Here is a 16,292-nt window from a genome sequence, read left to right on the forward strand (position 1 = left end):
TCTAGTTTTAAGCACTTCGAGTCTAGTTGATTTTGTTCATTAAATGAAGATTTTGAAATAGAACTTCACTTTCAAGGTTCCTTATTTTCCATGCTTAAACTTCAGCTTGGAAAACGTATCTTAATCTTCCACTTTCATAAGCCATATGTTCATATGTCATTAATAACTTGTAAAATTTTGCTTTATGTACAGTTTGTTTTCTAATCTTTAACTTTTCACTTTCTTTGCATCTCCAGCCATTGTGACAGCCTATGAGAATAGCTCGCAGCATGATCCCAGTTCCAACAATGCAATGTTGGGAGTTCATGCTTCAGCTTCAGCAATTATCCAATATGGAAAGATAGCTCGAAAACAAGGACTGGTCAATGTGGCACTGGACATATTAAGTCGTATTCATACTATTCCTACTGTACCTATTGTGGATTGTTTTCAGAAAATTCGACAGCAAGTTAAATGCTACCTTCAGCTGGCTGGAGTCATGGGCAAAAATGAGTGCATGCAGGTATGAGAGTCAGATATGTGTTAAGGCATGCTGCTTGGGACTCCTAAATAAATTCAGTTCATGTTGATCATAATAGGTGTGTCAGGTGGAGAGCAAGGGCTGAATTAGGACACCCAGTTATGCCAAAACTTGATAATAATCAAGGGACTAATGTATGAATGCATAAAGACAGTGATTTGAAGTAACAAAATAAAATAGAGTTAATAAAATGAACAGAAAAATATAATCCAAAAGAATCAATCAGCATAGTAAAAACCATGTAAATTGTCTAAAATCTGTATTAAAATAGATATCTACTGAGAGAGCGAGAGCCATCTATAGATTTTATATTTCTATATAGATATAGAGACACATAAATGGAAGATGCATTAAAGGCATACTGTATGGAGGAAAAGAGAAAAGACTAACAGAGAAAAGACTGTCTGTCCTAAGACTAAGTGAGGACTTAAACCAAAGTTTTAAGTGACCTACTGTATATGTGATGCATGTTGACATACAAAAAGTCAAACTGAGCGAGTTAAATGGAAAAGAAAAATGGGATGTGACTATAGGCAAAAAAGCTGAGATTGAGTATAGGGGTAGTGAAGTTAAAGTAGAGAAGTGAATCTGTCACCTGGCAAATGCAAGTTATAGTACTTCTGGAAAGAATTTTTTAAGAGTGGAAAATGGATTAAAAAAAAAAAATCACTATCATCTTAAATTTTAGGAAAAAAATCAAAACAGGAAACTATTTTTAAAAATACTGATTAGTGGTTTGTTTCAGTTGCAAGTAAATTTTTATTTTGGCTCCTTTTTTCTAAAAGCGTTTTCCTTTATTGATACAAAATTAAACTTACAAACCTTTTTCACAAATATGTATTTAACAGGGCCTTGAGGTCATTGAATCGACTAATCTGAAGTATTTCACCAAGGAGATGACTGCTGAGTTCTATGCACTGAAAGGAATGTTCCTAGCTCAGATTAACAAGTAAGTCTGGTGGAAATTCAGCTGGGAAAATTTCAACAAAATATTTAAGCAGAAACGTTTTTAAAATGCTAAACCCAGTATAAAAGCAGGTAAAAGATGATCATACAAATTGACACTTGTTTCTTGTGATGTTGGAACTAACAATGCTTACTGCCCATGCATCTTCAAATATTAGAAACAAACTAAAATAATCCTTGCCTCAGCTCTGTTAAAGTAGTTTTATGTATGGCAAGGAGAGAGTGCAAAGAGAAATGACTTTTACCAGCCTTCAAAGTAACAGATCTAGGGGTACAAACTAGACCTTTTCCTAATTCCATGCCTAGTCCATTAGACATACAGGTTGTACAGTGCACAAATTTCTAGTATGATAGTATTTGCCAAAAGGAAACACTTTTTTCGGTTACAGAATTAACTTTTGGAGTACCATTCAAACAAGAGAAAGCTGCATAAACTCAGAGCTGCTAAAACAAGTCTTTCTAGCCTGAGTTCATTGTATATCCTCTTATTAACTACTGAAATAATGCAGCTGATTGATGCTGTAATTTGGATTAGTTGGACAAAACAGCTAGATCACAGTGCCCCAGGACACAGAAAGACCAGGTGTAAACTGTTTCATATTGGGGGATAACATATCACGAACTGTGGAGACATTGTATGCAGTAATTTAACCATCCAGTATTGAGGCTTCCTTTCAATCCACTTTGTCTCTAGGGCTATGTGAAGCTTTGGTCCCTGATTCAATTCGTTGGAGATTCAGCCCGATTTTGGTGGCTGAACCTCCGAATCTGAATTGAATAAGAGGACCCTTTAATTTCTCAGAGTTGCATCAGAACCCTCCAAATCTGTTTGGAGAGATTTGGACATAGAGACAGCTTTAAATGTTTTTCCTACATAACTCTAGGTAGCAGGGGCTTGTGAATGCTGTGATGCTGGGGCGCATGGAGCGTCCCACAGGAGTGCAGGGGGCTCACCAGCATGCTCAGCAGACCCGAAGCACTTCCAGGTCTACTGTGGAGCTCCCTCCACCCCCCATCCCCCTGGCTTGGTGACTGGTGCCTCCTGGGTCTGGGGGGGCACCCGGGGTCTCCCCGTGGCCGATTGCCAAGCTGAGGGGGGGCCCCCAGCACGCTCCCTGGTGGACCCGGAAGTGGCCCGAAAGTACTTTTGGTCTACTTCCAGGTTCGCTGCCGAGCATGTGGGGGGCCCCCCCTCGCACTCCTGTGGGACGCTCCATCCGCCGTATCATTGCAGCATTCACAAGCTGCGCCTGGTAGCTTGAGGTGTGTAGAAAACACTTTTAAAGCTGTGTCTATGGCTGATTCGCTGATCTTCCGAATCAGCATCGAATCTTCGGATTTGGAATTGGATGAATTGAATTGGGAACCGTGATCCGAATCAACGAATCAAATCACTGTCCCCGATTTGGGCTGAATCCGAATCGAATATAGCCCATTTCGCAGTCCCCTATTCGTCACCTGTCTTTTTCGTGTTGACAGGTTGTTTATTACTATTGAGGAGGCTGTGTGTGGTGCCTTTAATCCAGTAGGCCAATTAATTTATGACCTCTTGGTCAAACTTTATTTCCAGTGATACGTTCACAAATTCAGTATTATTCAAGAAGTCTTGTGTATATACTTCCACAGCCAGGATTCCTATATCTGGTGTGCACGGGAAACACTTCACCTCTGCAATGTAGTTGTTTATTAGGTGAAACCCATCAGCTTTTAAATTATACACTGCAACACTACACAGCAGTTTAGGTCAGAAAATGATGAATATATTCTCCAATGGAAACTAGAGAGAATTTTAAATAGGCAGAATGTAATTACTTTGATGGAAAGTGCAATAGGTTCTTTAATGACCACAAATGGGCCTTAGTTTTACACCTCATCTAAAAGAGGCAGTTTATATTTTTAGTGGGGGCAGATGAAGTAAATAATTAAAGCTGTCTGCCTGTATTCAAAGTAGTTCTACAGGGTAGAATGGTAATCTTTTTAAGAGATATTTACTCTTTAATTCTTCCTTCCTCTTGCCAAAAATGTACCAGATTTCAGCATTGTTTTCAGTAAGAAAATCCCATCTTAAACAGGAAAAGGGGGAAAGTTTTAAAGTGCAGTCTCTGAGGAAGAAATAGGTCTTTTCTGTCTGTCAACTACATAGGAAGCTAAAGGTCACCTGTGGATGTACCATCCTTCTTTGCTGCCCACTCTGCAAGCAAGGTGATAGAAGCAGTATAAAAGAGTCATCAGAGGTGTCAGAGTGATAGATAACACAGAGCAAGGGGAGAAAGGAAAGACTAGTGACAAATCCTGTTGTTAGAAATGGAAAGTAGTGATAAAGAGAGTCATTTATCAGACTGCTCCCATAGTAATCTGCTCCAGGACTGCAAAGCCTAGGACATGGAGAGCTGTTGGAGAAAAATAAAGTGGTTGGATAAAATTGAGGCTAATTAGTTTTTTAATAAGCTGTTCAATAGACAAGGCTTTTTTCATTTGTATTGTACTTTTCCTCCAATGCTAGTTTGTATCACTCCAGATTGTAAATTGTATGGTCATCTTTTGATTTGGTATGTATATCATGTATTAATATGAGCGTTTACAGGATTTAAATATATTCTAAACTGAAGTTTTTTATTTTCTTAAAATTCTTATTAACTTTTTTGCTTCAAGTGTAATTTACTACATATACCGTTTTATGCAGATTCATAAGTTTAATTTAAAAAAGAATGATTCACCTCAAATATATAATGTTATAGGCTTGGAAAAAAATTGGAGGGGAAAATGTTGAAAGTCTTCAAGGTTACCAATTCAATAGGCTATTTTTTAGTTGCCAGAAACCTTCAGAACCCTTCTTTCTGAAATTTTAAGTATTTTAATGGATGTTATCTATTTTTTTTTCCCCTTTACGTCCTTGCTTTTACTCTTGAAAGTTACAAGTTCTGTCAGTAGAGCTGTAAGTGTTCTTTTCCATGCCATGCTGATTTTGTAACCTCATTTAAGTAGGATCCTCATTTGAGTCTGGTTTCTGGACGAGTTGTTTGGATTCACTACAAATAGATGGCGAGTCCAGTGATGATTTCTACCACGTAACCTCCTCTATTCCATTTTTGTTCATCACAAGGAAGCGTTTGTTGCTGCACTTTCCTCCGTCCCTTCTGTTTCTTTCCCTTTTCTCTCCCCCAGGTTTCATGCTCTGTTCCATCTGTTGCAGGTATAACCCTAGTTAGTTTTCACTGCATCTTCTGGGACGCAGCAGGATCATTCTGTGCAAGTGCAGCCTGGCATAGTATTACTGATGTGCTTTTCAGGGAGAAATGTTAATGTGAGATGAAAACTAACTTTTCTTCCTTCACACCTAAGGATCATACCTGCACAAACTACTTTTCCCTGTGACCTAGCTATGTGAAATATTCGGAGCGGATCAGACTTACACTGCTGTTAAACCAGCAACAGAGAATTTAGCAGGGCGAAGTGTGTGGAATTCCTACTATCACACAAGGCACATGTATTAGAGTTTTGCCAGAAGTGGTTAATTGTAAATTAGTTTTCCTCCCCCCCGCTCCCCTGCGGACTTTTTCAGGCTTGTTTGATTATCATTAGAAAATGCTGAGGTAGGCTACCACAGATGATTGTGACTTCACAGATGAAGACAGTGGCATGAAAAGATTAATTGTTAAAAAAGAAAAAAGAAAGACATCTTACTGCATTTTCAGCATTAGTTGTGAGAGCTTGCTTAAAAACAGTCTGTTTGTAATAAGAAAGTTTTCAGCATTTCCTTGGCAGCCATACATTTTTATTAGGATTTTTCAGTGTTCCCCTTATGAAGCTTTTGTTTTCATAAATGTCCAGCTCTGCATAAGACAGATAATGGAAAACTGACATAATATGAATGAGCTCTTTTACCAGAGAAATGAGTCAAAAACCAAGTGGTTTTATTATGCAAATAACTAGGTTCAGCCCTGGGTATTTTACCACTGACTTTCTTATGTAGCTTAGTTATTTTGATATTTGTTTTTTATTGAGGTAAAATGAATATTCATACTTTTCACTACTTGTAATCCTGTAGGTCAGAAGAAGCAAACAAGGCTTTTTCTGCAGCAGTGCAGATGCATGACGTGTTAGTGAAGGCCTGGGCAATGTGGGGCGATTATTTGGAGAATATTTTTGTGAAAGAACGTCAGCTACATCTAGGCGTATCTGCCATTACCTGCTATCTGCATGCATGTCGCCATCAGAATGAGAGCAAATCAAGAAAATATTTAGCAAAGGTAAGGCTTAAAAAATGTTTAATAATAATCCATTGGCTGGTACACAGCTGCGTACCAAGGCAAAATTAAACCCTTGCATATCAACATTGACAAGGTTGACATTATTGGTGTAGTTTAAGCATATACTCTGCCTTGTGCTGTTTCTATAAGCCAAAATAACTGTGGGGAATTAGCAGTGTAATTAAATGACAGACAATCGTAGCAAAGTAGGCCTGGAAGGTCTCTAGGTCATCTAGTCCAATATCTCAGTCTAATTCAGTATGCATCACTGAATGCATGGGTACTAGGTTCATAGATATTGGGGTTGGAAGGGACCTCAGCAGATCAAGTCCGACCCCCTGCCCTGAGCAGGAAAGAGTTCTTGGGAAAGATCACCCCAGCCAGGTGCTTGTTCAGTCTCCTCTTAAAGACCCCCCAGGGTAGGGGAGAGCACCACCTCCTTTGGAAGCCCATTCCAGATTCTGGCAACCCTTTCTAGTTACTCCAAGGGATGCTCTGGTAAACAGAGCATCTCCTATCCCTTGCTGCCCCCCACCCCAATGAGACAACCATAAGATCACCTCTCAGCCTTCTATTGCAGAGGCTGAAAGGGATCCAGGTCCCTTAATCTCTCCTTGTAGGGCTTTACCTGCAGACATATAATCATAGAAGTGGCTCTCCTCTGGACCCTCTCAAGGTTATCCACATCCCTCTTGAAGTACGGCACCCAAAACTGGACGCAGTACTCCAGCTGTGGCCTTACCAGTGCCTCATAGAGGGGAAGTTTCACCTCCCTAGACCTGTTTGTGATGCAGCTGCTAAAGCATGATAAAGTGGGATTAGCTTTACTGATCACTTCATCACATTGACAACTCATGTTCATCTTGGAGTCTACTATGACTGAGGTCCCTTTATGCTACAGTGCTGTTAAGAGGGGTATCCCCCAGCCTGTAAGTGTGCTGGTGATTCCTTCTCCCTAGGTGCAGCACTTTGCACTTGCCCTTGTTGAATTGCATCCTATTCTGTTCTGCCCACTTCTCCAACCTGTCCAGATCCACCTGGATTCATTCCCTGCCCACTAGTGTGTTTACCCCATAATTTGGTGTCTTCCATGAATTTGGACAGTGCTCTCCACACCCTCATCCAAGTCACTGATGAAGACATTGAACAGCACTGCTCCAAGGACTGAACCTTGGGGAATTCCACTGCCTACATCTTTCCAGGTCGATGCTGACCCATCCACCACCACTCTGCGTGCGTTCCATTAGCCAATTTGCCACCCACCTGACTGTGTAATCATCTGTCATAGCCGCTCAGTTTATTTATGAGAATAGGATGAGATACTATATCGAAGGCTTTCTTAAAATCTAGGTAGATGACTTCTACCTTGTCACCTGCATCTAAGTATTTTGTGACCTGGTCATAAAAAGAAACAAGGTTAGTCAGGCAGCATCTACCTGCTATGAACCAGTGCTGGTTGCCCTTCAGCATTATTTTTCCTGCTGGACTCCCACAAATGTGATCCTTGATAATTTTTTTCAAAGGTTTTCCTAAGGATAGAGGTAAGGCTAACTGGCCTATAGTTACCTGGATCCTCCTTCCTTCCCTTCTTGAAAACAGGGACCATGTTGGCCCTTTTATAATCCTCTGGGACCTGACAGGAGCATCATGAGCGCTCAAACAACCGTGCCAGTGGTTGTGCTCTGACACTGGCCAATTCCTTCAGCGCTCTTGGATGAAGATTATTCGGGCTTGCTGACAAACACATCCAACCCCTCCAAGTGTCCCTTCAGTAAGTCAGCACTAACAGTTGTTGGGCTGGTTTTCCTCCTCTGTTCATCTGTAATCCAATTGGGAGATTTGTCCTGATCCATGTTCAGAAATACGGAAGCAAAAAACTCATTGAAGAACTCAGCTTTGTGTCTCCTATCTGTCACCAATTGCCCTAGTCTGCCCTGTAGGGGTCTTATGTTACCCTGCGCCGCCTTTTTGCTCCCTATATACCTAGAGAAGGACGTTTTGTTGTCTTCAGTTTTCGTTGCCAGCCTGAGTTCCATTGCTGCTTTGGCCTTCCTAACTGACTCCCTGCAAGTGTGAGCCAAGTAGGTATACTCCTCCTTGGTAGCTACCCCCTGCTTCCACAGCCTGTACGCCTATTTTTTTGCCCTTAGGCTTTTCTGGATATCCCTGTTCAGCCAAAAGGGTTTTGTGGCCCCTCTCCCCCCTTTCTTGTGCAATGGGATCGTCTCCTGTGCTCGAAGGATTACTCTCTTTAAGAATGACCACCCTTCCTGGACTCCCATCTCGCAGTGCCCCTGATCATCAGTCCCTCACTAACTAATCTGAGCATATTGAAATTGGCCTTTCTAAAGTCTAGCGCTTCTGCCCTACTTGTTATCTTTCCCACCCTTCACCAGATAGTAAATTCAATCAGTTGATGGTCATTATCCCCTAGGTTACCTTGTATCTAGGTTATAAGAGAAATCTATCCTTAAGCCCCTCTGTCTATCCAAGCCTTGAGGGTTTTTCATAAGCTGGGCGGGTCCAAATACTTCTTTTTACTGTATGCAATTATAGTCACAACTTCTATCTGTAGTTCTGGCCTGTCTTCCCATTTTAGCCTGTTTGTAACCTATAGGGGAAAAAAATCCTTCTAGACTTCATGAGTTTGACAGCAACTAGATAAAGCATGCCAGGAGATTCAGTACAGATTTCACATTATCTTATGTTAATTACCTTCAGCAATTTTAAGGGTCGGGGTTTTTTTCTCATTATCTGTATTTTTCTGTGGTAGCACTTTCTTTTGTGCTGCAAGATGGCAACCAAAGCTTATTGTATTTATAAATCCTTATGTTTCGGGGGTGGGGGAAGATGGGTTTTTTGTTTGTTTTTAATCCCTGGGGGAGAATATGAAACTAGTGGCACCCTGCGTTGGAACATAAGCTCCCTTCCTTCCTTGTTCTTGTCCTTGTGACAAGGTATTTAGTTCGGCTAAATTGGATCGGCACCAATAAAAAGAAAATTGACATTATCAGTGAACGGCTTTTTTTGACCAGTGTAGATGATAATGTCACTGATTTTAAATGCCACCTGCATACATGCAGCCTTAGCACGCATGAAACCAGGAATGCAATCCAGCAGCTTGGAAAGTAGTGTCTGGGTGGTAAGTCTGTGGGGGGGAAGAGGATGGGGGAGGGAAGGGGTATGGGGGAGAGATCGAGGCCCCCACAGTGAAGGAGGGGAGTGGGGCGCAGGGGCAGGCACTGTCCAGGCGGGACGTGGGGTGGAGCTGTGGGTGGCTCATCCAGAGGGAGCGAGAGGTGGGGAGAGGGGGGCAGCTCCCTGCCGCTGAGCGCCCCCCGTGGGAAGCATGGGGGCATGTGCTCCCCTGGATTTGTGCACGGGGCGAGGACACCCTGTCCACTGCAAGCTCGCTGTGCCAGACTCTTCCTGGTGGGGGATGCTGGGTCAGGGCTATGCTTGGGGTGGTGGGGGTGGCGGCGATGCTCGCAGGGGAAGCTATGCAGGGGGCTACAGTGAATTTTAGGGTGGTTGTGGCCCACCCAGTAGCCCTCTCCTAGCACTGCTGCTGCCTGCTGTGCCCCTGCCCAGTCCCACAACCAGAAAGAGGCTGGCATAGCCCCTGGCCCAGAGCCATCAGCAGGCAGCCTGCCCTTGCCCCCACCCAAATCGGGGGGGCGGGGGCGCATGCCCCCCATGCCTCCCCCAGAGGTATGCAGCAGTAGGAGCTGCCCCTTGTCACCTCCCAGATGAGCCACTTGGCTCTATCCTACACCTTGCCCTGATTGAGCAGTGCGTACCCCTCCCTCCCTCATGGTGGGGGCCACTGCTCTCCACACTGCCAGGCTGCATATCAGTGATCTGATCGGTATTGGTCAATACGGCTAGTTAATAATCAACTGTCAGTATTGGCCAAAAAAATCTTTATTGGTGCACTCCCAGTATTTAGCTGATTTTGCAGATTTGTTGGCATCTAACAGGGCTGTGCTGTGAGCGCTTCTGCTGCAACCTTTAGCTTGTACCCTCTGGCTATCAATTGTGCAGCACCCCAGCCTTCATAGGCTCCTTTGAGGTCCACAAATACAAAAAATATGCTTTGTAAGACTGGCACATCCAGTGTGCTAAAGAATCGACTCCCAGTCCAGTAAGACAAAATGTTAAGGCAAAAAGTCATTAGCTAAACTTTTCTTGCTTTTACGCTTTGAATTCCGCCTTTTAACTCAGCTGAATATTTAACAAGTCAAAACATATAATTAACTGTGTAGAAGATTTTTTTTCTTCTGTATTTCAGCTACTTTACCACTACCTCTTTCTTCTACTTAATTGTAGAGGCTTGGCCCTTCTGACTCTTTCAGAAGTGGTAACAATACATCCGTGCTGCCACAATGTCAACTGTAGTTGAACTTTATCCAGAGTCTTCAAAGAGAATTAGCACATCCCTTTCTGAAACCTCTTGGGCTTTGTTTTTTTTATTTTTAGTCCATTAGACAAACACAATTACCACCTTTGTGCCCTGCTGCTAACTAGAAATGCTTTGTTGGCAAATCACCACATTTTACTTCAAATGTCTTAAGGAATAAAAATTTACTTAAATACTTAAATAATAGGTGCTTGATATATCTTCATTTATATTTTAAATGCAAAAACTGCACAGTGTTATGGCTTATGCAGTTAGTCAGAAAAAAAAGACAAACATTCACATTCCAGTATCAGATCATTTAGTTTAATAACATCTTGTCTACATTATGAATGAGAAATAGACAGAAAAGTAGAATAGGAAATGTGCTGTACATCCAAATTTACATTGCTGTTGAGGCCTTAATTTTCCCATTTTTGCATTTGACTTTTTTATTGCACAACTTTCACTATTACCTGCTTAATGATATTAACATTGTTTCCAAGTAGATTTTGAAACTTTCATCTTAATGACGTGTTTGGGTTGTTTGCTCTAAGCCCATTTTTCTATGAACTTTGTTTTGAAAGCTTTTGTTTTTTGAAAGTATTTGTGCATTATGAAAAGAGACCTTAGAATTTCTGCCACGTAACGAGAAGTAGGAAGAGAGTGAGTGTGTGTGTGTGTGTGTGTACACATACACATGAAGGTTTTTAAGTCCTCCAATTTTCTACCCTCCTTGATGTTAAAGTTAAGCTAGTTCACTATCATTTTTTATTCAGAATTTCCTTTGTTACATTTCAGTAAGATGCATCCAGTTTCTCATATGTAAATTCTTCCTGGCACAGTCACGACACAAGTCTCCTTGTTGAAAGAAAGCAGAAATCATTTCTAATAATGTCAGTAAGGTCCTTCATTCTCCAAGGGGATCAAATTTTTCTATGTTCATAAAGTCAGCGTGGAAAGCACCTAATTATGTGTACTTTAGGTTTTCCTCCAGAATTATACCAAGGCAAGAATGAGAGAAGATATTTTTCTACTCTTTAAGATGCAGTCACCACTGGATATATTTGGCAATACCTTGTTTTACATATTCATTAATGAAAAAGTATCTATTTATGTAGTGGTTTTAACATGTACTCTATCATAAATGTAACTAATTATTAGTTGATTTTGAAGGATATTAGGTATATTCAACTCTTTATCAGTATTCTCATGATTTACAAGTTTTTTCCCTGATACCTTTTTGGAGTTTAAAAAATGTACTTCACTTGGCAATATAAAACTCAATAGAAATATTTTATTATTTAATGATTGTGTGGATTTCAGATTATACAGTCTAGTATTTTAAATAACCTTTGGATTTTGATTTTGGCATATTTTGTCTTGTGTAATAAGGCTGTACCGGGTTATCTCCTCTAATGTTCTGGATAATATTTAGGAACTTAAAATTACGTATGTTTGGAGAATGCCAATTCCTACAAATTGGATACCATGAATGAGTTGTAGAAGAAGCTTAATTTCCCTATGTGTAACTTTAATAGACAACTTAATATGTTCTCTTGAAACTTTTCCTCTTTCAGGTCCTCTGGCTACTGAGTTTTGATGATGATAAGAACACATTAGCGGATGCAGTTGACAAATATTGTATTGGTGTCCCACCTATCCAGTGGCTGGCTTGGATTCCACAGCTCTTAACGTGCTTAGTTGGCTCAGAGGGCAAGCTCCTTCTAAATCTCATTAGTCAGGTAGGATACATGCATGTTAGCTTCTGATACCTTTAGTGTTCATATTTTTTTTTCTGTCGGCCAGTTACAAATATTTTTAAAGAAAAATGAAGGAAGCTCTAAAATTCAGAGTCTGTGCATTTGTTACTGTTCTCTAATAATATGTTTCCATACTAGAGGGGTTGGAATAGTTGAAGAAGTGAGGATGAAATTTGAGGGATTAAATGGAGGTTTTCTTAAAAGAGAGAAAAAATACGTATGAGAGCAAAAGTATTAACAAAATGGCAGTTGCAAAGAAAAATGGAAATGTAGTACTCCTCCAGAAGTCTTGAGGGAATGCTCTTTTTATCAGCTGGTTTTATTCCAGTCTGATGTTGCCTTGATTTATAGGCATGGGCTCAACTGTCTACTGAGGACTGGGAATGAAACCTGTTGGTGTTTTGTACAGCTCTTCTGGATACAATTTTCCAAAGTTTGTAGGGGGTGATCCAGTTCCATTTGAGAGTTGATGGGGTCTCTGTACAGATGCATTTCATGAGCCTATCTTTGGAGATGGTAGGAGGAAGGGTGTCAAAAAGTACCAGATTTTGTGAGTTATTTTCTAGCTGTAAAAAACTTAATAGTTAAATTCATTAGAAATGAGCTGTTGTCATTTAAATGCCTCTTGAATCACTTATTCATGGGTTGGCACCATAGCACGTATATACCTTATGTCTTGACTTCTGCTCAGTTACACACTATAACCATTAGGGGCATGGTAAGATTACTTCCTTTTATCTTTCCCGTTTGGATGTAAGTATAGTGTAATAAATAAGTAATAGCTAGAGAAAGTTCTTCACATCCTATACTTTCCTATGTCAAATAGACTACTTAGCTACATAGTTTCTCTCATTTAATGGATGTTGAGATTTATAGTTTAAAGACAAAAGCTGCATTTAAATGGCTACTCAAGCTTTTTCATAGGAGCCATAAAATCTTTGTTTCTTGTGAATGGTATCTCTTGCTACCTAAAACGTTTTTTTTCCATTCAGTGTTGCAATTAAGTAGGTTAAGGTGGTTTTTTTTATAGGTCCAGCTACTAAGCAGCATTGGTTCACTGGCAGCCATGGTCTAATTTGAAGGCTAACTGGTGTCATTATATCTGTTTTTCTTCCATTTTATGCACCAGTAAAATTTTAGAGCTGGTCCAGATTATCTAGCTGTATTTTCATAATTAGTAGGCAGTGTGATATAGTGAGAGTCCTATTAGCCATTCCTTACTACAGTGAGCAGTCTTGCCATTTTATTCTCCTTGTGTGTGTTGTTTCTGAAATGAACTTTAATTTTCAAAAATTATTAGTAAAGCAAGGAATTGCTTTATACGTGTTTAGTACAACTATTGCTTAGCTATAAACTTGATCTGTGGTTGGGCATGATTTCATCTATAAATGAATGACACAGTGAATAAATGTTATTTCCTGCATATTTATTTTTAAATAGGTGGGAAGAGTCTATCCCCAGGCTGTCTACTTCCCAATCAGGACTCTGTATCTGACATTGAAGATAGAACAACGGGAGCGCTACAAAAGTGGTGAGTGTTGCAAATTTGTCTGTTGTGAGACACCTTGACTACTTAAGAAAATGAGTTTTTACTTATTCAGGCTTAGAGCTGAGGTAATTGTTCACGGTTATATTTTGGGATCAAAGAGTCAGTTTGTTTATTTATTTTTGGGTGGGAAGGGGGTGCATCTCAAAATTACGTACAAACACTTTTCATTGGGTAGGTGGAATATATTCACTAATGCATCCTCATCACCTTAATGTGAAAACTGCACACGCTCAGTAATGGATTTTTGTATTTGTTAAATATACAATTATCCCCAATACATAAAAAGAGTAAGATTAAGTTACTTACCAGGGACATGCACAATGTCTGTCACTAGCAGTTGAATTCAAGTTTGGTCCCAGCAAGCAATTTTAACAGAAAATCCATCCTTTCTCCTGTCTGTTCAGTGTTGATTGTAAGTCCAGGTCACGTGGCATTCCATTCCCTGATGGATGAAGACAACTTTTAAGATTTATTTTTAGTGTGTATGTTCATCTTTGAGATAATTGTCTTTTTGTGAACAGCCCATACATTTTAACTTTAACTTCTTCTATAAACGCTTTCTAAAATTCATTCAAATGAACACTCAGCAAAGGGAGCACATAAGTACAAACAAAAGAAGGGTTTTCAGGTTTGGGCATATGTTTTTGGAAAAAAATGAGGAATTTGCCCTGTGGTTTTGAGGAACAAATCCTATGTAAAATCACTACATTGAGCAGTGTTTTGGTACTTGCTATTTGTTTGTTCCATGTCATCTTTCGAGACTGCCAGGCAAGCTACTTGAGCTCTTCTTTTCTAGGTTTATTGTTACAAAGTGTGTTACCTAACTAATTGCCCATTACACTCAAAGCAGTAGATTTATTTTCTGCATAAATTTTAGAAGGGCACTATTTTAGGAGTAAATTTCCTCTGTGTTGCTCTGAAGGAGGAAAGATGTTCACACAGAGCAAAATTGAAATGTTTTGGATGCATCTACACAGGGCAGGGCAAGATACCCAAACCAACTGCGTGCACACTGCATCTAGAACCAGAAGTCAGATAACCACATTGTGTGGTGCTGGGCCCAGCTAATAAATGTAGCCTCATAGCAAATATTTCTGCACACATCACACAGCTGTGCACAGAGTAATTTGATCCCTAATTTCCTTCAGTTTTAATTGTACAGTTGATAGCTTCATTGCATATATTTTTCAGCAGTGGATGTTACGTGCAAACAATTCTGGTTTAAGTGACAAATATTTTAAGAATGAAAATAAAAGTTAAAGCTAGGAGTCTTACCTCCCTTTTAAAAATTATTTTTCTCTTAACGTTATTAAGCACAAATAATTAAGCTATGTTATAGTAGTATAGGAATGGTGATATTGCCTTGATGGTCCAGAAATTATGAAAAAGGCAAGGATTTCTTAAGGTGATACCTTTTATTAGACCAGCTATAGAGCTGGGATAAAGTTAGACAAGGTTTTGAGTACCAGTCGTTCTTCAGGCATTCGGGCACTCCTGAAGAACGTCTGGCATTCAGAAGCTTGCCTAACCACCCCAGCTCGACAGTTGTTCCAATAAAATGTATCTTCCTAAGAAATCCTTGTCTTTCAAACAATTAAACAGCGTTTATAACAAACCTGTTCACTGTCTGTTGAATTGTAGGAAGCTGATTACTTATATTTTAAAGTGAATCTCTGAGTGGTAATATTTTTACTGGGTGCATCTACACAAGCTGTTAATGCGGCTCAGTAAACTGCAGCACACTTCATCCTGGAGTCAGCTGCTCCCGTGCCCAGTGTCTTTATGCGCACTTGGGACTGCAGCAGTTTGAGCTAGGGCAGAGCAGGTCTGGGCTGGCAGTAGGCTCGGGGGGATCAGCCCCAGACTTCAGGTGTCAGAGGGGCTGGCTAGGGCATGAGAATGCCAAAACTTCGGAGCTGCATGGCTGACCTCTGAACCTGCTGCCAGCCCGAGACTACTCTGTCCTGGCTTAAACTGCTGCGGTTCCAGTCACCATCCACATGTGCATTTGTGCACAGTAAATGACTTTGCTGTAAGAGAGTACTGTCCTTGGCCACTACTGTCTTACAGCAGAGTTAATTAATTTGCTATGCCCTAATACTGATGCATGTGTTAGACGATGATGCTTTACTGTGGAGCGAATTAGTCAACGCCGCATTAAAGCACGTTTGCAAATGCACCCACTCTGCATGCAGTAATCTGAGAGAGATCTGTGAAAGTAACTATCTATTTTTGGATGTTATTGCAGATTCTGGACAGCAGCAGCCAAGCTCGGTGGGAAATCAGTCACATTCTGCGTCAGATCCTGGACCGATAAGAGCTACTGCCCCAATGTGGCGCTGCAGCCGAATCATGCATATGCAGCGAGAACTCCATCCGACACTGCTGTCCTCCCTGGAGGGCATTGTAGATCAAATGGTCTGGTTCAGAGAGAATTGGCATGAAGAGGTATTTGGATTTGATACAGCCATTAACAGGTCTACTTCACATGGGTATGAGATACCCAAGGCTCATTTAACTGTGTAATATTTTTCTTGATTATTATTGAACATGAAAAATAGAATGTGCTGGTTTATTCTGAAAATCAGCAGTTCTGATGGTAGGTTTAAGCAAGTTTAATTGTGTTTATATTTTAAAAGTGATACAGATGTTGAAAGAAAAAATAATCTCTCCTGAATAATTATTGGTGATAATTATGCAGTATGATAAATATTTCTTCTAATTTTAGGATTCCAGCTGCATCTTGTTTTGTAACTGAATTATTTAATTCATGCACTTTCTTTTTATTTTCCTTTGGAGTGATGGTCTGTGAAATAAAGGCAAGAATTACTATTTGAAATTTGACTTA

At 40.2% G+C, this 16,292-nt stretch overlaps 1 protein-coding gene across 3 annotated transcripts in view; it reads left to right on the forward strand.

The window, feature by feature from the left end:
• Positions 1–16,292, forward strand: part of TRRAP (transformation/transcription domain associated protein) — a 140,558-nt gene that overhangs the window by 97,875 nt on the left and 26,391 nt on the right. For all 3 annotated transcript variants that reach the window (XM_059716655.1, XM_059716657.1, XM_059716656.1), the window contains exons 59-64: positions 237–502; positions 1,369–1,469; positions 5,535–5,736; positions 11,713–11,877; positions 13,336–13,426; positions 15,693–15,892. In XM_059716655.1, the coding sequence (XP_059572638.1) occupies positions 237–502; positions 1,369–1,469; positions 5,535–5,736; positions 11,713–11,877; positions 13,336–13,426; positions 15,693–15,892 (1,025 nt within the window). The remainder of the gene's footprint in view (positions 1–236; positions 503–1,368; positions 1,470–5,534; positions 5,737–11,712; positions 11,878–13,335; positions 13,427–15,692; positions 15,893–16,292) is intronic.

Source organism: Alligator mississippiensis, chromosome 13 (genome assembly GCF_030867095.1).
Source record: "Alligator mississippiensis isolate rAllMis1 chromosome 13, rAllMis1, whole genome shotgun sequence".
Lineage (NCBI taxonomy): Eukaryota > Metazoa > Chordata > Crocodylia > Alligatoridae > Alligator > Alligator mississippiensis.